General features: G+C 43.7%; 1 protein-coding gene across 1 annotated transcript in view; it reads left to right on the plus strand.

Moving 5' to 3' along the window:
• Nucleotides 1-5,306: 5,306 nt before the first annotated feature.
• The window catches only part of PLCXD2 (phosphatidylinositol specific phospholipase C X domain containing 2), a 46,105-nt gene continuing 24,766 nt past the window's right edge, over nt 5,307-26,645 (plus strand). Inside the window, exon 1 of the mRNA XM_081234088.1 lies at nt 5,307-5,977. Within this exon, the coding sequence (XP_081090214.1) occupies nt 5,818-5,977 (160 nt within the window). The 5' untranslated portion in view covers nt 5,307-5,817. The remainder of the gene's footprint in view (nt 5,978-26,645) is intronic.

The following is a 26,645-nucleotide window of genomic DNA, read 5'->3' on the forward strand; positions in this document are numbered from 1 at the left end:
CATAACATATTAAATCAGGTACTTTGCAGCTGACTAGCTGGAAAAATAAAGGCCTGGAGCTTCTCTCAGTTACCTTTTTTGGTGAAAGGGGTGGGTGGGAAGGGGGAATAGAAAAGGGTGCAGGAATATGGTGTGATAGAAGGAATAGATGTACATTAAACTAATTTTACAATCATCACTTGTTATTAGCTTCTCTCAAAAATATTATAGCAACACTGTGTTGTTAAAGGAAATCTTTAAATATACCAGAAACACTTGATGTCTAATAGCTATAAAAGGCAGAGAAGCTCCGAGGATCTTCCTCATCACCAAGCTTTCACATCTGGAGGAACAATCTTAGGGCTGTTACTGCTACATTCACTCTTGTTTCATGACAGAATCCCGGTTGTGGGCCACAAATACTGGGTGGGCATGAGGTGATGCCACATATGACGACTTCCTGTTTAACCTGCTGCTGCTTTCTTTTTTTCTTTTTTTTTTTTTTTTTTGCGGTACGCGGGCCTCTCACTGTTGTAGCCTCTCCCGTTGCGGAGCACAGGGTCCGGATGCCCAGGCTCAGCGGCCATGGCTCACGGGCCCAGCCGCTCCGCGGCATGTGGGATCTTCCCGGACCGGGGCACGAACACGCGCCCCCTGCATCGGCAGGCGGACCCCCAACCACTGCGCCACCAGGGAAACCCTGCTGCTGCTTTCTTACTCAGGTTCTTAAAGACACTCACCTGGGTATGATCAAGGTCTGGGTCACAACCACGTGGTCTCTGGCTCTAGCCCTAATCCACAAAATAACTGACCCCCAGCTCCTGACTCATTCCTGATGTCAGGAATGTCTGAGGTGTATCATATGTGTTCACAAGGCATTATGCTTGGTGACCTCCCTTTCCATGGAGGCTCCTGAATAGCCCGAGCTGCTACAATGATGTCACTCTTCCTCAGGGTAGTTGTTGCTGCTGTCATCATGTTTCCCAGCACCACCCATATTGGTGACATTTCCTCATTCTACTCTGATCCTTATCACATGGTTTGGGGGGCTTGAATTGGGGAAAGGAGGTTGGGAATGAGTAGAGATAAACTCTGCTGTTATGACGCACAAAACAAAGCAGGCTTACACTCCCATCTCATCTTTCATTGATCTGGCTCCTCATTTCAGTTCCTCACCCTCCCCACACCCTCCAGCCAGGAAAAAAATTGTGAATGGGACATTGCTATGGAACTCAAAACATGGTACAAACTCTCTCATCTCCAGGCAATGTCCCTGGAACAAACACGTGTCTGGTTCTAATGCTATTCAAGGTCTGTTCCTTTCCCATCTAGCACACAGACTGGGAGGGAAGTCAGCACAGGGTCCTAGGTGTGGAGCCAGAGACAGCCCAGCCACAGTCTCATTAAGTCAGTGCGTTTCCTCTGAAGCTTTGAGGGTGCCTTCAGTCAAGCGAAATCCAGGCCATCTTGCCCTGCCAACCAGACATGTCCAGATGGAAAGCTGTTTAGGGACTTGCTCTGGGACCATCAGTACTCATTTATGAAATGATTCCGAAGAAAATGAATGATCTTAAAAATTTCCAGAATATAAGGTAGACTCCAAGAAAGGGTAAAGCCTGCAGTCACCTCTTCAGGAATTCAGTAGGGTCCTTGATCAAGTAATGGAGAAAAACATTTCCAGAAAGGAAGACAAAATTTGTAGATGTACTCATAGAAACAGGTTTGGTTGCTTATAATAAAAATGGATGAACAATTTGGCGAGACTTTCAAGTGATGAAAATAATTCCAGAGACAGTCAGGCTGTCCACTTGGGCCCTAGAGTCATAGATCCTTGGAGATAAGAACTGGGAACGAAGAGGCAAGCACCATAGTTTAGAAGGCCATGCATTTAGTCTCTGTGTGCCAGACCTTCTGCATGCTTTCTCACTTTTTTCCTGCTTAGATAACCGATTTCAATGATCTACCTGAAAGACTGTATTTCTCCAACAATTCTTCATTATGCCGGAGTTGTCTTCCTAAAATACAATGTCAACATTGTACTCCCCTTCTCAAAAATCTGCAATGGCCCCTTTTATCCATAGGAAAAAAAAAGGTCCCAACTCTTTAATGTACTTTGGTCATAAACATCCTTTACCAGGTTTACAAAAATAATGGGTAACATATAATGAGAAGCCACTGGCACAATGATCAAGAGACTGGAGAGTCACAGCTCTGCCACTAACTAGCTATGAGCTCTTGGGCAGAGTTATGTAGCCTCTAAGCTTCAGTGTCCTTTGTAAAATGGGGATAGGAATAGTAGCTAACTCATTGGGCTCTTGTGATGGTTCAGTGAGAGTAAATGAGTTGTATTTCCCACACATCCCACGTGCTGCCACTCTTGTGTGTTTTCTGTTTCTCACATCTCCCATTCATTGTCATAGCTTTGCTTACATCTTCTCAGCTACGCAATCTCTTTCCCACGCCAAAACCCTCCACCCATTTTCCACTTGCAGAAACTTTTCTTAGAATTCTGGACCTGGCTTCAATGTCACCTCCTCTAATAATGCATCCTGTGGCCCCTCCCCCATCAAATATATACTTCCTTATTGTCCTCCACATGTACCTCTATTATCCCTTCATTCAGCTTCATGTTACACTTTGTAATTCACATATTTGATTCTCTTTTCTCCTGGATTATATATCATCTGAGGTTCATCAGTTACCAACTTTTATTTAACTTTTCTTCCATTCCTAGCACCTATCAAAATGATTTGTACATGATAAACACTCCCTTGGTGGTAAATGCTAATTAAAATGGACTTGCTTTAAAATTTCAGTCCTTCTATTATTTTAGTTTCCTCTCTGTTTGATAAATTTCATAAGACAGTATGTAAGAAAATAGTAACTATCCAAATTGTAAATATTAATTTTTATTTAAAAATTATATGGTTTTCCCTAAGCAGTTGTGGCATAGTATAAACAGCCCACTCATAATTTGGTTTCCATTACATTATGTGACAGAAAAATTACTCTCTAATACTTAGAAATTCTTAGCTGGGATTTTAATGCACATTTATTTTTTCATTATAAAAGTGATATAAAAATATTATAAAACCTTGGAAAGGAGAGTGAAAACACAATACACATTCCCACCTAGCAAACGTGAGCTGTTTCCTAAGGCCTTGCTACTCAAGGTGTGGTCTGAACCAGGAGCATCAGCATCAGCTAGAATCTTGTTAGAAATGCAGAATCTCAGGCCCATCTCAGACCAACTCAATCAGAATATGGTTGCTTTGCACATTAAAGGTTAGAAAGCACTGCTCTAAGGTACTACCTAGAACCCAGCAGAGCATGTTTTACCAAGCATCTCCCTCCTTCTAACAAATATTTATAGAACACCTGCTATATGCCAAGTACTGCACTAGAGGCTGTGTTTTCACCTGGACTGTGTTCCTTCCAGGACTCACTCAAGAATATATGGAGAGCGTGCTGCCTTCTTTTGAAATGTTTTCTTAGACAAACCAAGTAGTTTTGACTGAAAGCTGTCAGGTGTGCAAAACGTCTCATTGTGAACTTGTTCCACTTCTCTTGTTTTCAAGTTCTCACACAATGATGTCTCTAAGTCTAATGTTTAATGCTTTCTTATTCTGTGCCTTCCTTCCATTAAGAGCTGAAAAATAAGAAAAAAAAGTCACTGAAATTAACATTCCACAGTAAAGCTTAAAGAACACTTTTTGTTTGCCTTAGGCAGCTTTCATAAAATTTTATGTTGAGATTTAAAAAAAATTTTTTTAAGTTCAAGGGAAGCCCAGAAAGGTGACATTTCAAAAGTAAATCTTGGGATATTCCTTCATAGTGTGACTGGCAGGGGGAGGGGGTGGTGGCGCATTTCATTGACTAAAACAGCTAGGTGACATATTCCCAATATGTACAGCACTACACTGTACTGCTCTTTAAGAATCAGAAGCTATATGATAAATAGTGTAGACGTTCTTTTTATTAACCAAGGCATACTCCTCCACGAAACAAACAAACACAACTTTTGGTAATATTACACAGCTCAAAAGGCTGAAAAAACAGGCTTAAATGAATGTGAATAATAGCCCAGAAGAGGAAACTTAATAAGATGTCAAAAGAGGGCACTATGCGACAGGAGTTATGTGTATAGGAAAGTAGCTGCATTGCTGCTGTGTACTTACCTTGGAGATGAGGCGGGGCCATTCGGTGATAGTATCAGCGGACCTGCGGGTCTGTCTGTACATGAGCCGTCAGTCTTCTCTTGGCACACAGGCTGCTCCTTCCTTTTCCCGTTAAGCCCTCTTAAGTCACTGAGGCGCTGCCTGGCCTGAAGCCCTCCAGGCCCCCCCCCCGTCAAGGTCAGGGTGTTTTTCTTGATTTGCCTGTTTGCCAAGATGTTCCTGTGATTATCCATGTGCAAAGTTCTCTTATCATTAAAGACCCTGTAGTTTACACCGTGGAAAGGGACCGTTTGAAAGCGCAGGGAACACTGCAGAAAGCAGAGAAATGGGTTTCTATGCCTACAAGCCTCAGGGCTCGAGGATCTCATTCCAAAATGGGATTTCCAAATAGTGCCACCACATGAACTGCTCCCATAAGGCCACCGAACTTTGATTTCGTGTATGAAAAGGGGGTCATACCACCAACCCCCCCGCCTGCCTTATAGGGATACTCTGAAGAGCAAATGGGACAAAGAATTTGGAAGAAGGTTCCAAACAACAGACAATAAAAATGCAAAGTATCATTATTTCCTTCTCTGTAAAATGGGAATAAGTGGTGTGTACGAGAATCTTAATTAGGTAAGGGTTGAAACACAAACTGTCCTTGATGTTGTCGTGCAAATATGATATACTGCACCTTTCTCAGCCTCTCAGCCTGTTTACCTCTCATATTTCTGCTGCCTATGTGGTTTATTGAAAATGTAATACTCTCTGTGTAATTGTCATTGTGTGTGTGCGTGTGTGTGTGTAGGGGAAAGAAGGAAACGTATGGTTGCATTTAACCTCTGAGTGCTGACAGCGTGAAAGGCCAGTGGAAAGACCTGTCCGATCCAAGACCTGACTGGTCCAAGCGTGCAGGCTGCAGCGGCGGCCGTCTACACATTTGAAGGCCGGAGCAACAGAGCGAGGGAGGCCGGGCAGCGGAGGGGTGGGCGCCGCTCAGAGGGCGCGGGCCAATCGGAGCGCTCTCCGCCAGCGGCCAATCACGAGCCGCGTCTCCCGGCAAATCTGCCCGGCAGTGTGGGGCGGGGCCGCCGGGAGACCGGGTGCCGCAGGTTACACTTCTGAGCGCCTTCTGGGTTACACTTCTGAGCGCCTTCTGGAAGCCACAGGGCAGCGGAACCTGTGCGAGGAGCCGGTGGAGGGAGAGCAGGCAGGCCCAGCTTATGTGCCAGCCCAGTGACAGACATAATAGCGTAAATCAGGCTGAGGATGGTGCGTCCGGGCGCTCACGTGTGTATAGACCCGCCGGCGTGTCTATCTGCCGTGTGGGTACCTGTAGTGTGAGTGGCTCTGGGCGTGGCTGCTCGTAGGACGTTCAGTTTCTGTAAGATTTATCTCGAGGGGCCTACCTTTCCCTGGCTCCAGAGGGGGAACGTAAGAAGTTTAACGGAGCCGAGTCTAAGCAGATTAAGGGAACAGCGGCTGGGCCGGAGAGGGTGCGGACTGCAGGTGCTGGGGGCTAGGGAACCACGTCTTTGCCCCGTCTCCCCCGGCAGAAAGGCCTTTTGGCAAGACTGGTGTGACAAAGGTGGCCCTGAAGTGCTAGAGAGCCCGGGCAATTATGATCGCTGAGTGAGTGGCCCTGGGCTGAGCCTGAGCCGTTGACTGATAGAAAGGGATGCTAGCAGTTAGGAAGGTAAGGAGGCAACTCAGGATGGGGACCATCTGCTCCCCCAGTCCCGGCGGGACAAAGACACTGGAGGTCTGCAATGCTGACTGGATGGCCTCGCTACCTCCTCTCCTCCACAACGTCCCCCTTTCCAATCTGGCAATCCCAGGTATTCTTCTCTTCTTACTTGTTCCCACTGTGTTTGCTTCTGCCATTTTAGTGTTGTTAATGAGTTGGGCTGCTTTTCTATTGTGCTGAGAAAATAATTGTCAGTGACCTTAACTAAACCTCTTTCTTATTTCTAACTAAAAACTTAACACTGAAGCAGCTGCTGTAAAGAGATTTAAGTACGCTGCATGATTGGAAAAAGGGAAATGGAAGCGCCATTTTTTGTTTGTTTGGGTCTTTTTGTTTTGTTTGTTTTTACTTGATAGACTGATTCTAAGAACATTACCTTCTTAATGTTGGGGCCAGGGTATGTGAGGGGTGCGTTTCTTGAATCATTCAAAATCAAAAGAAGAGATCAAGGGTAATGAGTAAAAAGTCATTAACAATTGTAGATCTGGATCAACATTAACACTATAAAGTATTTCCTTTCTCATTCATTTGACCCTTCATAGCAGAGAAACAAGAAACAGATTAGCATTTAAGAAGAGGTTCAGAACTAGGACTTAGTATAAAGACACATATTATTGTTGTTGGGAAAGACAGAAATTGAGAATGCAGGTGCTCATCACAAGCAGGCATTAGGTGTGATGAGGTGGTGGTGTTTGAAGCTTTGTCTATATATATACATGTGTCTGCCTGGCTGATCTAGAACCGAAGCCTTGAAAAGCACTTCTGCACCAGCCACTCGCTCTCTCCTGGGGCTTTTGTACTGTGACATCACTCTCATTAGATTTGTTAAGTGTGTCCTCTTCCTTCCATTCAAAAGCTGGTTAAAGCTTGGTTTCTAGGGAAGCAGGTTTGGACTACAGTGATCTTGGTCTCATGTGCTGGGCAAAGTTCTAGATTCTGATGCTTGGTGAGTACTCCCAGGAGCAGGGGAATGGACCACTGCCAGTCCTCTCTCTCACCTGTAGACATAACAATTGACTTCACCCCTAGACTACCAGAAAAACTCCCAGCCATCCCTGGGAGCAGTCTGCTTTTTGGTGGCAGACAAGACGACCTCATGCAACCCCAGGTCTTTGCTTTCTATGCATGAGGAAGAGCCATGCTGGTTTCAGATGCAGCCTTTCCTTAGTCGCCTCTTCTTTTGGAGGTCTTCCAGGTTCATTGTCCTCATGGACTCTTGTTGCTTTTGAGCAAGGAGAGGGTTGCTAAGTCTCTTTATAGGTATGATCACTTGTGTTTTATCAGCCATTGACTACAGCTCCTTGGGAAATGCCATATGGTCATGCTTCAAAACAGGTCTTTTCCATGTTTAATCGACTCCTGTGGAGTCATCGCTGAAATGATGCACAGGCATCTTTTAACATGAGTCATATGTCTTTCTGATGGAATTGTTTTGTCAGGTGCTACAGCAAATAGTATGTGTTTGCAAACAGAATGGCATCTTAGGCAGGCGCTAAATGGCTCTATCATTGGGGCATGTCTGGGTAGGCTGGGGCTTCCTCCTTCCTGTTGTACTTTGGACAGTTCAAACCACAGCAGCAGCTCTGCCCATGGTGTGGCTGTGCACTCTGACCCCATGACTCCAGAAATGAGCTGGGCATTTGTTCTGCAATCTATAGGGTATCTCCCGATTACTAGAATTGCCAGAGTTTGTAGATAGTGGGGCCTGCTGGAAATTCTGTGGTTAGCCACCGTGGGAACACAGGAGTTTGTTCACCCTGCTTTGTGAAGTCCAGTCCTTCTAAGCAAAAAAAAAAAGTCCTTGACTCCTCAAAAGATATGGCACTCATTGCTATGAATGCCTTTTTCCCAGCAGTGGAAGGAACATGAGTGTATGTGTGTATAAATAAATAAATAAATAAATAAATATATATAGCTCAAGACAGGAAAATCACATATTAAGTGCCAGCCATTCCCCCTCCTCCCCCACCCCTGCACCCCTGCCTCACCACTGGCTCTCTCTTCCCTACTTCAAGCTGAATATTCCCTGGCTAAGGACTAGCAGTCGAGTTCTGCCAAGACTTACTGAGAGGTTCTGAAATACAGACAGCATTCAGGAAGTGGAGGCCACCATCTTGCTCCCTCCTCCTCTTCCCCGGCATCATCACCTTCATCATAATAGCTATTATTTCCTGAGCAGTCCCATGCAGCACCCACTGGCATACATTACCTCAAATCCTTACACCTCCAAGATGGGTAGGAACACCCTCATTTTAGAAATAAGAAAATTATTGTCCAGAGAGGTTAAGTAATTTTCTCAAGATCACACAAGTAGTAAACAGCAGAGCTAATATTTAAGCCCCTATGTAGCTGGCTCCAAAACCCACGCACTGTCCCTGGGCCCCTAAGGAGGCCTTGGGAAGTGCAGAGCAGCTAGGGGGAGGGGGGCGAATTCTCTAGCTGAAAACCAGTTTTCACAGACTATCCTTTGCAGCAAATGAAAGAATTTTTAAAACTAGATGTTTTTTGCCTGAGCAATTATAAATCACTATCTAGCTAGATATACACACAGATGTGTGTACATATTATATATCTGTAATATAAATATATAATTTTCATATTTGTGTATATATATATATATATATATATATATATATATATATATATATCCCTATATATATATATACTGGAACCCAGTAAGTTATTCCTATTTGGAATTGGAATCCAGTAAGTTTTCAATTCAAATTTAGAGCTTAGGGCTTCCCTGGTGGCGCAGTGGTTGAGAATCCGCCTGCCAATGCAGGACACACGGGTTCGAGCCCTGGTCTGGGAAGATCCCACATGCCAGGGAGCAGCTGGCCCCGTGAGCCACAATTACTGAGCCTGTGCGTCTGGAGCCTGTGCTCCGCAACAAGGGAGGCCGCGATAGTGAGAGGCCCGCGCACCGCGATGAGGAGTGGCCCCCACTTGCCACAACTGGAGAAAGCCCTCGCACAGAAACGAAGACCCAACACAGCCATAAATAAATAAATAAAAATTAAAAATAAAATAAAAATAAACAAATTTAGAGCTTAGACCTATTCTGTATGTGCATGTGTGCTTGCGTGTGCCACCCCACGGTGTCTGTAAAATTGGGTCAGCTCTGTCAGGGTGGGAGTACGGTAGGAGTGATGCGGGAAAGGGCAGGGAAAAGGCAGGGGTTCTGACATTAATAGCAGAACCGGGATGGAGTAAACTATGTCAGATCTGAGTGCATCTGCTGCATTTGCCTAAGTCATGATGGGAGAGAGCAAGTGTGAACTTGCACCTCTCAACAAAGCCTTGATGTATTATTTCACTTCCACAACTGTTAAGAACACCTGTTAAAAACCACTGTCACCCAAACTTATTGGCATATCTTGGAGAAGAACCTCAGAACAATTCTCCCTGCCAACTGTGTAGAATAATTGGAGACCTTAAGGGTAAAAACATCTGGAAACTGCAAAAGTCAGATTTTTAAATTAAAGCTTTGAACTCTACAAACAATTTTGCTGATGTTAGTGAAAGCATGGTTTTCTTTATGGACCAAGGGGCTGATAGGAAAAAATTTTTCAATAATATATACAGCTTTTCAATGAATTCTTCTCTGTATATTTTAGTGCTATTTCTCTCTTTTTTTTAAATCATGTTTTTTCCCTTCTTTTTAACAAAGGTAAACTGTTTGGTTTATTGGAAAGAACCTTGAACGTAAGGGTCTGGAAATTTGATATTGTTGATTCTGGCTGTGTGTCACTGTAGAAGTATCCGAATTTCTCAGGACTTAGTTTCCTCATTTGTAATTAAGATGTTGGATTAAATGAAATGTAGAGTCCTTTCCAAACTAAAAATGCTTTGATTAGTTGGAAGGGGTTTTTTTGTTTTTTGCTTATTCACCTCTAAACATAGAAGAGTGACTGGGTCATTTTTGTCTGAAGGTCATTTCTTTTATACCTCTTCAGAACAAGAAATGATTTTTGGCATGTGCAATCAAGGAATCACAATTGCCAGAAGGAAGCGAGGTCTTCTCACTTTAGCATCCTAAAATCGACTGTAGAGTAGTTCAAATCGAACAGACCCTGAGTACGTTTTAAGAAACCTCCATGCTCAGGCCTGTGGGAGACCCAAAGGTGGATCAAGCTGTCAAATGAGCTTACATCCTAGTGATAGAGAGGTTTACACACACACACATATATGTGTATACATATCTTCACCATACAGGATTTTTTTTTTTTTTTTTTTGCGGTACGCGGGCCTCTCACTGTTGTGGCCTCTCCCGTTGCGGAGCACAGGCTCTGGACGCGCAGGCTCAGCGGCCATGGCTCACGGGCCCAGCCGCTCCACGTCATGTGGGATCTTCCCGGACCGGGGCACGAACCCGTGTCCCCTGCATCGGCAGGCGGACTCTCAACCACTGCGCCACCAGGGAAGCCCCGCCATACAGGATTTAAAAAAACTAATTGGGGTGAATATTATAACAGAGATGTAAATAAAGTGTTACAGATACACACAGAATGGAAAGATTAATTTCAGCTTTTAAGAATAGGAACGACTTTGTTGAAAAAATGGCATTTGACGTGGGATTTGAAAAATGGTCCAACATTTCAAGGAATGTGGCCTGGGGGTCAGGGTTGGGAAGGGGGCTTTCCACTTGAAATAAGCCAATTAAGCTAAGGGATGGAGATATATTGGGGAAATGGCTGAAGGACTCCCTCTGCTGCCCCTTAGTAATGCTTTGTTAATATCTTTATCATTGCCCTTCTCCACACATTGTTATTTCTAGGTATCTGTCTTCTACATCGTCTGTGAGCAACTTGTACACAGAGAACATGGCTTATTTCCCTTTACAATCCTAAGTCCTAGTACAGGGCAGCAGCTCTGTCATTGGTAACTGCTGAGTGGATCCTTAAGTAAGGATGCTGGAGAAGTGGCTTGCAGCCACCATCATTTTCAACTGTGATCAGGGCTAAACTGAATAGATAGGTTAGGTTCTCCTTCTGGGAATGCCGTATGAAACACTCGGCATATTTTCCAATCCATTCCTTGTTATCTTTTGCATAATTTTCCAGTAGCTCTAGATAAGACGCATCCCTGAGCCCCATTAGAAATGGAAATTCTCAGGCAGAGTAAGATGGTCAGAAGGGTCAGAAGCAGATCTCTGTGTCACTTCTGCCCTAGGAACAGCTCTCTCACCCTGCATCCCTTCTGCCTGCCTTCTTCCCTTGTCAAATGTAAGCGTCTCATGTTTCCCGTCTGGCTGCAGCCTCAGCCTGCTCTCATTTCTTGTTCCGCTTCCTTCCACTGACCTGGCCTGTATCCCGACCTCTCCCGCTCCAGTGCCAGCCCTTGCTCAGACCTCCTCACGGCTCTCCAATTCCCGGAGCGTTCTCTGCTCTCATCTTGCTGATGACATTCCCTTCTTTCCTTTTTCACCTTTCTGGAATCCTATCCTTTTCCTATGCAGTCCTGCCTTTGACCACTTGGCAATTTCTATAGCTCTTCTCCTGTGGTCCCTCACTCACTCCCCACATGTGTGACAGGGAGACAAAATCATTACGGGGGCAGGACGTAGGGAATCGTTACTCAAATCCTGCTTCTGGAAGTTGGATCAGGTGCATCTCACAGAGATGGGGACCCAAAAGGGTGCAAGATACATTCTGGAACAAGAAGTTTAGGTGGGCTCCACTTTGGGGATATCACGAGCCATGAGTTGGCCCTAGAAGAGACTCATTGTCCTACAGAATCTGAGGCTGTGGAAAACCAAGGACCAAGCTAAATCTACCAGGGCTGACCCAATCAAGAAAAAAAACCACACAGAACCAAAATGGCCTCTTAAGTGGGAATAGGTTTTTGTTGTTGTTTTTCATTTTTTTTTTCCTCTGGGTGGTCATGGTGAGGAATAAAAAGAGGCTATGATTTAGTGTTTGCATTAGTAGGTTTCTCTTCTAAGAAGGTTCGTCACTTCCTGAGATCCTTTCCCTGCCGCAATCACACAAAAGCCACAAGGAACTCAGGAATCACCCATGTCTGTAAGAAGCAGAATCATGGATTGGTTTAGAGTATTAATGCTAAAGCCACACTGTCTGTTTTTGAATCCCAACTCTGCCCCTTACGACTCTGTGACCTTGGGCAAATTACTTAACCTCTCTGTGCCTCAGTGTTCTCTGTAAAACAGAGCTAATAATGGCACTACCTCATTTGGTTAGTGTGAAAATTAAATTAATTCATGTTGCACACTAAGAACAGTGTCTGTCACAAAACAATGTGTCTTTTAAAAAATTAATCATGATAGTCATTTATTGAAAGCCTGTGTCTGGAATGGACAACAAAAACAGAGGTGTAAAATGCAGTCTATACCCTCAGGTAATTTGCAATCTAGTTAAGGAGCTGACCTTCCAATTAAGCCATGTGGCTCAGTGTTCTCTGTCTGATCAGATCAGGATAACTTGAATGGTCATCCCCTCAAGGGGACTTGGAGTTAAGGGAAGGCTACATGGAGGGTTGCCCAGGATGTGAGTACCAAATGAGTCTTAAATGCAATCTGAGGGCAGCTGATCAAGAGAGCCAGAAAATCCTCTTTAGCTACTTTGTCCTCCCATCCCTAGTTCAGCTGTCAAACTTTGTCATCTCCAGCCATCCAAAGCCTTTGGGAAAAATTTAAGTCTCTGTGACAGGACCATATTGCTAACTTTGCTTCTGCTCTCCTCCTGGCCCCATCACTTACCCTCTTAACCTAGTCATTTTGTTCCCAGATGAAGAGAAGGAATATTACAAAATGCTTTCCTTTAAACAAATCTTTTTACATGGATAACTCCTTCCCCAGCTGTGGAATAGCTTCATAGCCCCTCCAGATATATGCATCACCCACACATACACACAAACACACACACACTACCCATCACCCAACACACACACACACACAATGCGCACACACTGAGCCATGACCTTAGCCTCACCCTCAAGAGATCCCAAATTCTACTGCCTGCTATTGTTTCGCCTTCATAAAGATCCTGCAAGACATGCCCACTGACATTTCAGATCCTAGGAGCCTGCCGCTGTCACCTGCATTGCTGCTGTTTCAGACGAGCTTCTGAGGCTGAGGATTTGATTTCTGACCCGTGCTCTGACCTGACCTCTACCCTGTGTGACAGGCTGGCTCCACATCTCTTCCCAGCCTCTAAGAGCTTATAACTGCAGGCACACTAGAGGGAATGGTGGTGAAATGCTTTAGCTCCTGTAACTTTGCCTTTGGGAAAAGCACAAACCACTTTGTAAATGCTGACTAACCCTAATTAGAGTTTCAAACCAGGCCTGTAGAGAAGGGATTATTTATGGACATTGTAATAGGTGGGTGTATTTGTGTGTTTGAAAAGAATTTGAACACATGTCAAGGACCAAATTTAGGTGGAGGAGAACTGTGACTAAATCTGAGTATTTACACGCACGTGGGTAAGTAGGAGTCCTTCCACTTTCTCACATCTATAGGAATATGGGTTATATTGCTGAATGCCCATGAGACTCAAACAGTACCTGGGAGGATGGCATTAGGAGATCTCTAGGTGGCTTCCAGGTCACATGGGTTTGGCTACAGAGGCCTGCACTGCTCTCAGGGGGGTGTCTAGCTTGTATTATCTACGAAAGATCGGCAGTCTTTTTTGGATTCATTGTCTACTAAGCAGTTGACATTTTCTAAGAGAATAACAGGGTTTTAAAAATTAATTTCCAATTATTCTAGAACTGTTGGCTGGAAGGTATTATGTATTCTCTGGGGATAGTCTGTCACTATTTTTTTTCTCTGTACAGGCCTAATAAAATCTAAATAAAGAAAAAATAGGAAGCAGTTGTACCTCGTAATGCAAATGTCTTGGAGTGTGAAGGCATCTGCATTAAGGATGGGACTGAGAAATCTTAGACTCTGGCAGACTGAGAGGAATATTTTATGAACATGTACGCTTTGAAGGCTTATATACTGAAAACAACATTCTTAAAATACAGTTGAAGCCAGATGAAAAAAACATGCCGAACAGATAAAGGTGAAGACAGTGTCCCTCTCTCCCTCCCTGGGTTTGAGTTTAAGTGATCGTCCTGGCAGGAGGTGTCCATATAGATCCTCCTAAGAATTATATGTGCACGTCGTGTCAGATTGGCTAAAAAAAATTACTGGTGCTTGTTTGCTCCTTTTGCTTCTTTTGGTTCTCATTGCCTGTACTTTAAAAACGTATTCATTTAAAGGGAAACTATTTATTCAAAGGATATTTATCAAGTGCCCTTTTGTGTAAGGTGCTGTGTTAAATTAGGTGAATATGGAGATAAATAGGATTCTTCTCCCTGCTCTTCATGAAGTTCTGATCTTAGAGGAAAAGGCAAAATTCAAACACCATGGAGAAAAATGCATAGGGTACAGTAACACTTAGAAAACCAGTACCTATTCCATTACTGGTAGGGGGAGGAAAGCTTGGTAGATTGGGCTTCCAAGAGGAGATGACCCTTGGGTTGAATCATAAAAAGCAATTAGTGGGCTTCCCTGGTGGCGCAGTGGTTGGGAGTCCGCCTGCCGATGCAGGGGACATGGGTTCGTGCCCTGGTCCGGGAGGATCCCACATGCCGCGGAGCGGCTGGGCCCGTGAGCCATGGCCGCTGAGCCTGCACGTCCGGAGCCTGTGCTCCGCAATGGGAGAGGCCACAACAGTGAGAGGCCCACGTACCGCAAAACAAACAAACAAACAAACAAAAAAAAATTAAAAAAAATAAAATTAAATTTAAAGCAATTAGTAAATATCCAGGTGCTACAGGTAGAGAGAAGAGTGACACAATGCAGAGGTACCAAGGACTGAGAGATAAGGTTTACTTGAGGAAACCCAAGCATCGATTTCATTTAAAGAAAGTAATGGAGTTAAAGCTGGGAAAGTAGGCTAATGAGCCTTATGTATCATGCCAAGATTAAACATTGAATGTTATCCCGAAGGCAAAAAGCAGCCACTGAAAGACTTGGTCAGGAATGGATTAAAAGCCCTAAAACAATAGCATAAGGGTGAGGAGAAACAAAATGGCCCATCAGTTATTAGAGATGCTGAGGGATAATATAAGAAATTCATTATTTCTTTCATTCTGTTGAATATATATATGTTGATTACCTTCCATATGCCAGGCTGTCTCCTGGGCACTGGTGATTCAGTGATGATCAATACAGACACGTTTCCTGCCTTCAAAAACTTACAGTCTAGGGCTTCCCTGGTGGCGCCGTGGTTGAGAGTCCACTTGCCGATGCAGGGGACACGGGTTCGTGCCCCGGTCCGGGAGGATCCCACATGCCACGGAGCGGCGGGGCCCATGAGCCATGGCCACTGAGCCTGTGTGTCCAGAGCCTGTGCTCCGCAATGGGAGAGGCCACAGCAGTGAGAGGCCCGCATACTGCAAAAAAAAAAAAAAAAAAAAAAAAAAGCTTACAGTCTAGTTGGAGAAATGGACATTTAATCAAACAGTCATAATACAATATGCTATGTAAGATGAGAGGTAGAGATTACTGGTGGAAGAAGCCTATAGCCAGGATATCTTAAGAAGACTTGGGAGTCCAGGGAGGCCCCCAGGAGGAAGTGATGAATATACTGCAGTCTGAAGTATACATAGGAACTAGCCCCCAGGATAAGATCAGCAAGGCTAGGAGTGTCCTAGGAGAGGAAACAATCTGGGTGAAGACCTTGAAGAGAGAAAATGGCCCATTTAACAAACCCAAATGGTTCATTGTAGTTTATTTACCGTAAGCAAGGAGGAGGGGGCAAGGAGTAAAGTGGCAGATATTGAGAAGAGGTCTCATAAGCCATGTTAAAGTGATTTAGCTTTACCTTAACAGGTGAGGGCAGGGTGTTAAACAGAAGAATGACAGAGCAGCTTTGTGTTTTGGAAAGATCACTCTGGCTGCAGTCCACAAAAGGTACTTGAGTTGGGAAGTACTGTAACCAAGGAGACCACTTAGGTTGCTGATAAGGTCATCCAGGTGGGAGGTGATACTGACCTGAGGAAGATAGTGACAGTGTAGATGAAGGAAAAGGGACAGACACAGGAGATATATAAGAGGAAGTATCAGCAGGATGTGGCGACTCATTGGAGGGTAAAAGAGAAGGTATAACTGTCTTGGGTAGCTGGGAGGCAGGGGATGGCATTCCCAGAAATAGGAATACAGGAGAGGGAGCAGTTTTAGGGGTGATGGAAGGAAACAGATATGCTTAATTTGGAACATGCTGAGTTCGAGGTACCCGTGGGACATTACAGAATTGGGAGAAAGCATAGTAGCATCCAGTGGAAATGATTTCAGAGCTAAATCTTACAATTTTCCCAACCCCCTACCCTCCCTCACAGCTACTGTCATATTCAATATAAGATGATTTGAGTTTGAATTTAGTGTCTTCATTTTTTTATATATATATTTTTTGGATTTCAACTAAAATTTTACTTCTTTCAGGAAATCTGTCTTCAACTTCTGGTCCCAGATAAATGACCCTCCCAAGCTCATTTAGTGTTCTGCTTAATCGGCATGAATTCTGTCATTTGTTTCACTCTCTCCCCTACCGTATTGGCAGCTTGGGGTTGGGGCGGGGGAGGGGTTAGCTATGTGCAATACACCACAAACCAGCTGTGAAATGGAAGCTTTTAGTTACATTACCACATTATCAAATACGATTTATTTTACACATTGACATTCAGGGTTACACCAAGAGGCTTAGTAAAAGCAGGAGAATTTTGTAATAGAATGTTTAGTGTTAACTTTTTCTTCTACCCTAAACATTTTCCTGTTTTCCCTAAACCTTCGTATTGTTCTTTCTTTTGTGTTAAAAGGAAAGGTTGTTAAAATATGATTATCCGAGAACTTAGAAGGCTCATCAGGGGATGACCAAGTGCCCTTTGTGAGGTCTTATTTTACCAAAGATGATGCCATCTGTGCAGAGACAGAGCGGGGTGATAATTAGCAAACTCGAGGAGGAATTTCTTATTAATGAATTACCTGTACAGTGTCTTATTTGGGTATTAGCATCTATTGGACATTTAAGGAAGAGAAAGTCTTTCAAAGAAAAATAGATACCCAACTATATAAAATGCCTCCCATACATGGGATTGAAAACCCTTTGACTCACATAAATCATAGGCTGTTGGGGCTGATTTGGAGACTGTCTAGGGCAATGAATTACCTTGATGCCCTGCAGAGTTCTTGGGAGGCTTGACTCCCCCTTGAGCCCCGCAAGGACACCTCTAGGCCAGAAGTGGGACTGTCTGGACAGGCCTTTAACCAGAGAAGCTCTACTTGCACTTGTTTTTATATATAAATACTTCATTTGACAACATTTCAGGTCTGAAAGCACCCTGAGAACCTCTGATTTACTTCACTTTTCTCTAGCTCATCTAGCCAGTTGGGCTAGACCAGGACCAGCTCTCCAGATTCCCAGGCTGATGTCTGTCCTCAGACAGTGGGGTGCCCCGTGGCTTCTCAGAACATGAAAAATACGTTGATCAACATCCTCTGCTTCCAAATGTTCTGCCTTGCTTCAAACCACAGTTGCTTTGTTGCACTGTGAATAATTATGAATTAAATAGGCAACTGATTAAAAATTATATTGGCCACATGGCCCTCTCAGATTTTGCTGACAGTATAATGGCTATAATTCATACTCTCCCACATGCCCCATGGAAAATAATTAAGTATGATGGGTCAAGTTTATCCCGTTGCCTTGGCAAGCTTTAAAGATATTATTCTTTGGTTTGGAAAACTGCAAAGCAGTCCCCTGATCTTGAACCTTGGATCCATGTTGGCCATATTTTGTATATCCTAAAGATGCCTCAGCCTTTCCTCACTTGTCCATATGGGGTCAAGTTCTCTACAAATGCTGATTTTTCCCAAGGACCTAATTTAGGTGCGTGAGATGGGAAGCCCCAAGGAGATGTTATTAAAAGATAATTTACATGGGCTTAAGTTGGAGGAAATCTACTCTCTAGGACTTTTCCTTTTAAATTGTTCAATGCAGTATTTTATTCTAGCTGCTCCTTTAGTCATTCTTTCTTTCTTTTTATTTTTGTCCTCTGTGTTTTCCAACACATTCCTCTTCATCGACCCAGATAACTCAAGCTAGAGGGACAAATAGAGATAAATGGAACTGGGGATGTACAGGTGCTGGGGGAGAGAAGGTGCAGGGAGTGAACTCTGCCTATTTAAAGAAGATGAATGGACCAAAGAGAAGTTTGGGAAAGGATCAGGAGACCTAGGCTCATCTGCCCTAAGCAACTCTCTAAACAGCTGTACGTTTAAGTAAGCATGCTTGCACTTATTCTATATACATGTATTCAGTGCATACTGTATGCCAGAAACTTACTAAATATGGAGATATGGGCATGAATTAGACATGATCCCACCCTCAAAATCTCACAGTCAGCTGTCAGGGACAGACAGGGAGATAATTACCACCAGTGTTCCAAGCAGCACGGGGCAAAGAGCAGTTAAATCTGCTTGAGTCACAGCTCACAGACAAATGATTATGACCTGAGTCACATACAAGTAATTAAAATGGAAAGGCAAGGGACAATGAGATTGTTCCCAAGGACTCTAAGGGTTTTTTGTGGGTTTTTTTTAAACAAATCTTTTGCTGTATTCAATAACCATAAGGCCCAATTCTCATACATATTTTTACAAATAAGTGTGTTCTTAGCTCAGGCCATAGAGATATTTTAATATGCACAATTGCAATCTGTTGAGATCAAATTTATTGTAATATTCATAGAGATTAAATACCTGAGTCATAATATGATATGCTTTTCTACAAAAGCTGCCCTAAACATCTTCAGCCTTTAAGGACATGTTTGTTTTTATGTCTATTCTTAATATTTTTTTATCTTATATCTATCTTTAATTTTTATTCACACTGGAGGCAGTATAAAGAAGTAGTTCCGGGCTTCCCCGGTGGCGCAGTGGTTGAGAGTCCACCTGCCGATGCAGGGTACATGCGTTCGTGCCCCGGACTGGGAAGATCCCACATGCCACGGAGCGGCTGGGCCCGTGAGCCATAGCCGCTGAGCCTGCACGTCCGGAGCCTGTGCTCCGCAACGGGAGAGGCCACAAACAGTGAGAGGCCCGCGTACCACAAAAAAAAAAAAAAAAAAAGAAGAAGTAATTCCGAATATGGGTTCTGTTTTAGTGGCCCTAGGATCAAATCCTAGCTACTAGTTATGTAACCTCAAATAAAAAGTTTAACCCTCTGTCACACAGTTTTCTCATCTGTAAAATGGATATAATTATAGTACTTATTTCACAAGTGCAAAGTAAGAGGAAGCACAGTCCACGAGACCACCCTCACTCTGACACCAGTTGCAAGTTTGGGGGTCCTCAAGGTCACTCTTAAGTTTGATAATTTGCTAGAAGGACTAACAGAACTCACTGAAAGCTGCTATACTCAATTGCTATTTATTACAGCTACAATCAGCCACATGAAGAGTCCAGGGAAATCCCAAATGTGGAGCTTCCAGTTGCCCTCTACCCTGGAGTTGTGGACAGTGCTGCTGTCCTGGTGTTGATGTGTGATGATATGCACAAAGTATTGCTAACCCAGGAAGCTAGCCCGACCCTTGGTGTCCAGAATCTTTATTGAGGGTCCACATGGCTGATCTCAGCATCCAGCCCCCCAGAGGTCAAGCCTGTTCCCACATGACTCAAAACCCTCACCATAAATCTCATCCTTAGATTTTTTGATGTGGTCCCAAAGCTCTCAGGTAAACAAAGATACTCTTATCAGGTAGGATATTCCAAGGGTTTAAAAGATTACCTCCCAGAGGCCAAGGACAAAGACCAGACCCCTCTTTGGGCAAGGTTAAATTTTTTACTACGCAACCGATGTATTTAAGAATTAAGTAAAAAAAAAAAAAAAAAAAAAAAGAATTAAGTAAGATGATGGTTACAATGGGCTTAGAATATTGCCTAGTACAAAACAAGCATAAATTTTATATATATATCTGTTATTATTAACAATCCTTTTTGTCCTACAGCATCATACTAGATACTATAGGAAATCTTTAAAAAAAATTAACAAGGTGTAATTTATAATCTTGGAGGAGAGATATTAAGTTTCAAGTAAAACCAACAAAAGCAGAATGAGGTTGAGTACCACAGTAAAGGAACAAGCAAACTGCTAGGGACCAGTAGAAGGGAGAGGTTACTTCCAGGCAGGGGTTAGGGGACAGCTGCTCTGGGAGGGCACCTGAGCGGCACTGAGGGATGGGGGTTCCGAAAAGGGGGGAGGGCATTCCAGACAGAGGGAACCACATGAATAAAATCAGAGATGGGAAAGCAAGGGCACCTTCGGGGAACAGAGAAGGGCTGCTATGGCCTACTGTAGAAGCAACAGGATGAAGAAATGGGAAAGCACTGGACAGACAGACTGGGAGAGCTTTTCAATGTGCTGTTGAGCACTTTATGCCTTATCTCATAGACTCTGGGGAACCAGTGGCCATCAATACAAGGCCTAAAGAATACCCTGAAGGAGAATATGCTGTCTCTTTTCATATCTCCAGTCTTTGAAACATGCTCCTTCCTCAACCGTATCACTCTCCCTCGCAATACCGCCCACTTCACTTGGCCAATTACAATTCATCCTGCAAGAAGCAGCACAAGAACTACTTCTGTGCACACCTCCATAATGAAACACGTTATATGCCGTCAGGACCTGTTTTCCGCTATACACAACTGTGTTTTGTCATCTCTGTATATTCAGTGTCTGTATACTTGTAGAGTGGTTCAAAGGAAAAAAGGGAGAGAGCGAAAGAGGAGAGAGACATGAAATCTTGAAATATCTACAAAGAATTTGAAGAACAGATATTTCTAGTTAATTTAAAGAGAAACTAGGACATACAGAGAGAGTAATAGTGCCTAAAGTAAGACAAAGTCTTATAACTGCATGGCAGAGTCTTCTCAAGGTATCCCAAGGCTTTAGTAGTAATAGTAATAATAATAATAATGATAATAATACAACACTTATAAAGCACTTGCTAGGCGCCGGATATGCTCTACTTGATTTATGTGAACCCAGTTAATCTCTGCAACTCAGTGATGTAAGTACTATCATTATCTCCATTTTACAAATGAAGAAATTGAGGGACACAGTAGAAAAGCGAATTGCAACAGAAATCCTGATAACAATCCTAGGATTGTAAAAACTTGGTCTTGCCAAATTCATTTAATTGCATCTGAATAAGAGACATTCGTAGAGTTGGAGATTGACCTAGCGTTGGGCTGTAACTTCAGTTCCTTGTGTTGGTTGGAATAAAGAGCAGTGTTCTTTTCATCCGAGGCATACATTTCCACGCCAGACCCCCAATGCCTGAGCGCCCATGAGGATGGTTGTGTTTGAAGGACTGCCTGCTAACCTGTTCTGGCTGAACAAGGCACTTTTTTTTTTTTCCAAGACCAAACGTCTAGGAGGCTTTTTATTGACTGAGAACAAAAGCTGCCCAGTGGTTTAAGTGGATTGTGTAGTAATCGCCCAGCAAGGCTCCAGCAGGGAAGACGTCTTTCTGCCTCTGGGCGGCAGAAAGATCAACAGAGGCTTTTAGCAGGCGTGTACTTGTCAGAACACTCCACTTCCGGGGTGGGTGTGTTTTCCTTCTCCTTCCCCTGCTGTGTATAATGTACAAATTTCCTTTAAACCCATCATGTGGTGTGATTTACGCTGCTCCTTGTTGGATTTTCCCTCTTCCTTTTCCCTTTCCCCTGTCAGAGCTCCTGGCCTAGTCCTCCATGACCAGGAAAGAGAAAAACCCTTCTTGTTTTGAGGGGATCTAGCTGAGGAGCTTCCCTGGATCTCAGCCATTCAGCAGTTTGTCAAATGAATCTTAACGTAACCCTTCTCTGTGAAAACTTTCAACCCAAGCTAGGTGATTAGGAAGGTGTTTTTTTCCCAAAGTCCCCACAATAAATTCCATAGAAATGTCCCACAAAGCAATGAAATGCCAGTCATTCTGGAGTGAAGGGCACTGTCACCTAAATGCTAGACAAGAAATGAGCTACTGGCCAACGTGTTCAGTCAGCATAGTGCAGATTCATCACTGGCCAACCTGAGTCAGTGTGAAGGGAGAGAATTTCTCCAGCAATTGGACAAAATTCTCAGATGAGCCAAAAGTAAATAAATACCACTGTCAGGCTTGGGAATTATTTGCTTTTTGCAAATATGGTAAGTTAAATCTATAAGCACATATTCATCTTAAGTGTAGCAGGTATGAAAGGAACGTATCTTCTTTGCAGTGATTAATAATCCTTGTTAAAATAGGGTCATACATTCTTTTAATTCGCTGTTAATGAGTTAGAATCCTTCGATTCTTTAGATAGAAGAGACCCTAAAGCTCACTTCACCCCCCTTCCTAAATTTGCAAAGGGAGAAGTTGAGCTACAGTCTGAACCTAAAAGCTGAAGTTCATACAAGTGATCAGAGCAGAACCAGCACTGGGATTCAAGGCTCAGAGCTGTGTTAACCACAAAAAAAGAAAAAAAAAAAAAATTGTGTCCTCAACTGAAAGAAGGTTAGAGTGCCCTCTTGTGTCCCTACATGGAAATTCTTCATGTCTTTACAAAATTTAAAATCACTTTAGTCTCTCCATCAGTTTTACTGCATTGGGGTGAAGGTCAGACATGTAGCTCTAAAAACAAATCCTGTGATCATTATGTTATCAGAAGTAAATGCACAATGCATTTGACCTACTTCATCAGTAAAGACAATAACATCATCCCTAGAGTAGTTTTGTGTGGATTCGGGTCTGGCTGACCTAGGTTTCTGTCCCCGGGCAGCCACTGGCAATCTTGGTAAACCTTAAACAGTTGCAAAACCAGTCTGAACCTCTGTCTCCTCATCTGTAAAATACAGATAATCACTGCCCTGCAGGACTGGCAGAGATCAAATGCTATCATGTAAGTCAGCCCAGCCTGACATTTGGTAAACAATAAACAATAAATTGAAATTATTAGTTATTTTCGGACGTGAGCCGCCACGAGGGATCACCAGCAGGTTCACAATGAAGGAACTGAAGTGAGTACGCTGTGGAGTGAACAGAATGTCCTTGGGATGCTTTTAGCTCTTGGATGAAGAGGTTTCCATGAGCTCTGGGGGCAGAGGAAGTACATTTTTAAAGAAATAACATGCTAAAAATGTGATTCTTCCAAAATAACTTCTTCCTTTAGATGGGGAAGTTTAAACAGAGCTAGGCCTAATGGCTTTCCCACAGATGGAATCTCTTTCAGAGGTAACACCTGGTCTTTGCCACTAAGGGCCCAGCAGTCAAAAAAAAAAAAAAAATCTCTGCTCTGAAAGAAAAAGTTTGAAAACTGGATCTTGTTTAGGGCATTGGGCCAGTTCTTTAAGAAGTATTTTTTTATTGAGAGGGTAACCATATTAAAATAAGTAAAGAACAGAGGTGAAAAACAATAGCTGGATGAATTCATTCTTTGATTTTCATTTTCCTTAAACTCCTTATTTTATGAAACAAGCTACCTTAGCTTAAGTGTTCCGGCAAAATGGCACTAAATTGAGTCCTTTTGCCCGAGTGAACTCTCAAAGGTTCCCTCCTCCCTCCAGCAATTCTCACAGCCGTCCTTTTCACACGTGTGAAAAGGGAGGGAGATATCATTATGTACAATACAAGGAGACTTGACCTTTAAATGTCAGTGGAAGTGTGGAGTCTGGTGATTGTCTGTATCTTTCTTCCACTAGCTCATTGGAGAGTTGAGGAAGACAGTCCAATAGTGTGTAAGCACTTGGAACGTTAATTTAAGCCCACTAGGCTTAATACTTTTCAAAGGTCTTTAGTGCTGATTACCAAGGGAAACACAAAACTGGCCTGGGCTTTCCTTTTCAGATGTGGTCCTTAGTATTCCAAGTCTCTGATACAGCTCATAAGACTCCTGCAACCTGTCACAGAAGCACTTCTATTGTCATCATCCAGTGCATTTGCCATGCTTTGTTTTTCACACCAAATATTGTCAGTGATACTGTGACCCCAGATTCATCATCTCCTGGGCTCAGGAAGAGATACTGACAGAGTTCTCCCCTCCCAAGAGTTGTCCTGGTTTGTCATCTCACACCATGAACTAAGTCGTTTTCTCTGAATTTGTGATGAGGTTAAATGAATTAATAAGACAAACAGAATATGCACTCAAGTAGCTTTTAAGATGCACTCAATGCAATTTTTATTAAATTAAAATGTAATAGCCCTTAAAATTCAAGATTATGGGTAGACTTAAATCAATGTATTCCCAGTAAATACTACTATGAATATTTTGAAACAAGTTTCTGTACTTTGGTGATTACTATTTCAAGAAAAGAGGCATGTTTAAATATGGAGAGTAAGGTGGAGGGTGGGCTGGTATAAAATAGCCCGGGAGTTCTGGCCCATGCGGACCTTGAGTTTTTAAGATTTTTCATATGACTGTTTATTGGGAAGCGGGTAGGGGCGAAAGGAACCCCTCACCTGTGCCCCTCTCTTTGTTTTCACCCAACCAGGGAAAAGGAAAGGAACGCTTGGATTGGACTCTGTCATCCACATACTTATCCTAGATACCACAATCGCTGGGAGGTTTATGTGGATTATCGCACCGCAAGAGCAGATAAAAAAAGGCTGCGCCGTTTGCTCGCCTCGCTCATCCTTTTGGGGAATCTGTTACTTCACATAAGACAAATGCAGCACGTGAGGCCGGGGAATTTATTACTGATGGAACGTTCATCCTCGGGCCCTCGTGTGGTTGCGGAGCAGCAGAGCTGGAGCCTCTTGGCGGCGGCAGCGTGCCGCCCCTGCTCGGCGGCGCATGCGCACGCGGCAGTGCCATAGCCGTAGATCCCCGCTGGTCGCGCTGTGCTCCCTTTGTGGACATCAGTCATCAGTCAAAGAGTGAAAAGATATCCCCTGACTCATACACGAAAGTCTCCTATTTGTGTGGATTAACTGAAAATACATTTTGTAGCTGCTGTAGTTACCTCGATAGCATTTGTGAAACAGTTTCTGATGTTCAACTCATTTTCTACTTTATGCTTTTGTCTTTTTTTTTTTTTTTTTTTTTTTTTTTTGCGGTAGGCGGGCCTCTCACTGTTGTGGCCTCTCCCCTTGCAGAGCACAGGCTCCGGATGCGCAGGCTCAGCAGCCATGGCTCACGGGCCTAGCCGCTCTGCGGCATGTGGGATCTTCCCAGACCGGGGCACGAACCCGTGTCCCCTGCATCGGCAGGCGGACTCTCAACCACTGCGCCACCAGGGAAGCCCTATGCTTTTGTCTTTTTACGCAGGGTTTTTCTCCTTAGAATGCCCCTAAATATCTCTGTGTCTTGTTTATCGATGCTTATATACTAGCCCTTGTGTTCCAGTTTTGTTTTTTTTTAACATCTTTATTGGAGTATAATTGCTTTACAATGGTGTGTTAGTCTCTGCTTTATAACAAAGTGAATCAGCTATACATATACATATGTTCCCATATCTCTTCCCTCTTGCGTCTCCCTCCCACCCTCCCTATCCCACCCCTCTAGGTGGTCACGAAGCACCGAGCTGATCTCCCTATGCTATGCGGCTGCTTCCCACTAGCTATCTATTTTACATTTGGTAGTGTATATATGTCCATGCCACTCTCTCACTTCGTCCCAGCTTACCCTTCCTGTGTTCCAGGTTTTTTTGTTTTATTTTTTGTTTTTTGTGGTACGCGGGTCTCTCACTGTTGTGGCCTCTCCCATTGCGGAGCATAGGCTCCGGACGCGCAGGTTCAGCAGCCATGGCTCACGGGCCCAGCCGCTCCGTGGCACGTGGGATCTTCCCGGAACGGGGCACGAACCCGTGTCCCCTGCATCGGCAGGCGGACTCTCAACCACTGCGCCACCAGGGAAGCCCTGTGTTCCAGTTTTAACACCAGCATACCATGAAAAAGATTTTTCATGAAGGAAGTCCATCTCAACCAGAGGGAAGCTTCCTCTTGTATGTTTCCACCTTCCCCTCATCTTTATGTGACACCACTCCACTCCCCATCGAGGTCTGCCCCTCTGGGCCAGGCACTGGGCAAGTTGAGGCAAGGAGAGATGGTCTGGCAGAGGAGAACCCCCTGGTGTGAGGGGTCCTGAAAACTAGGATGGGCAGGACGTGTGTTTGCTCTAGACAGGTTAATATCATGGCACCCCTCACACTGTCACTTTAAAAATATGTATTCGTGATTTATAGAGAAATGTTGAGGTGAAATTTTACATCTTTGAAAACTCCGCATTAGGTTATCTCCTCTCCCAGTTCTCTCTCCTCAGCCCTGCTGCCCTAGGATTCCCTCCTTCTCTCCCCTTCCCCTCCTGGCCTCTCAAGCTCCCTCCCCTTTCTCGGCAGATCAGTTTAGGTCCTTCCAAGCTTCTGTCTGCAGACTTGCACACCCGCACCCACTGCTTAATACTGCTGCAAGTATGTCAAAAGCCATTAATGCCAGAGATGAATATTTCATTTGTGCCGAGCAAACAAAAGATACCACACTTAGCAGGATTCTCTCTGCATGAACTGAAAATGACTTTTTTATCCTTATCACATGTTCATATTTAAGATAAAGAGTTTACTATGTGCCTTAAAGAGAGATCTCTCTCTCTCTCTCTCTCTTTTTTAAACATCCTGCCCATTTTGTAAGGAGTCACTGGTGAAAACCTATATCAACTGGCACCAAGTTTGTAGATTATCCCAGTGATACTTTTACATCCCTTGTTGATGGGTCCCTTCAGCCACCACTCTGATACTGTG

Source organism: Mesoplodon bidens (assembly GCF_964165515.1).
Source record: "Mesoplodon bidens genome assembly, chromosome: 5".
Taxonomy (NCBI): Eukaryota; Metazoa; Chordata; class Mammalia; order Artiodactyla; family Ziphiidae; genus Mesoplodon; species Mesoplodon bidens.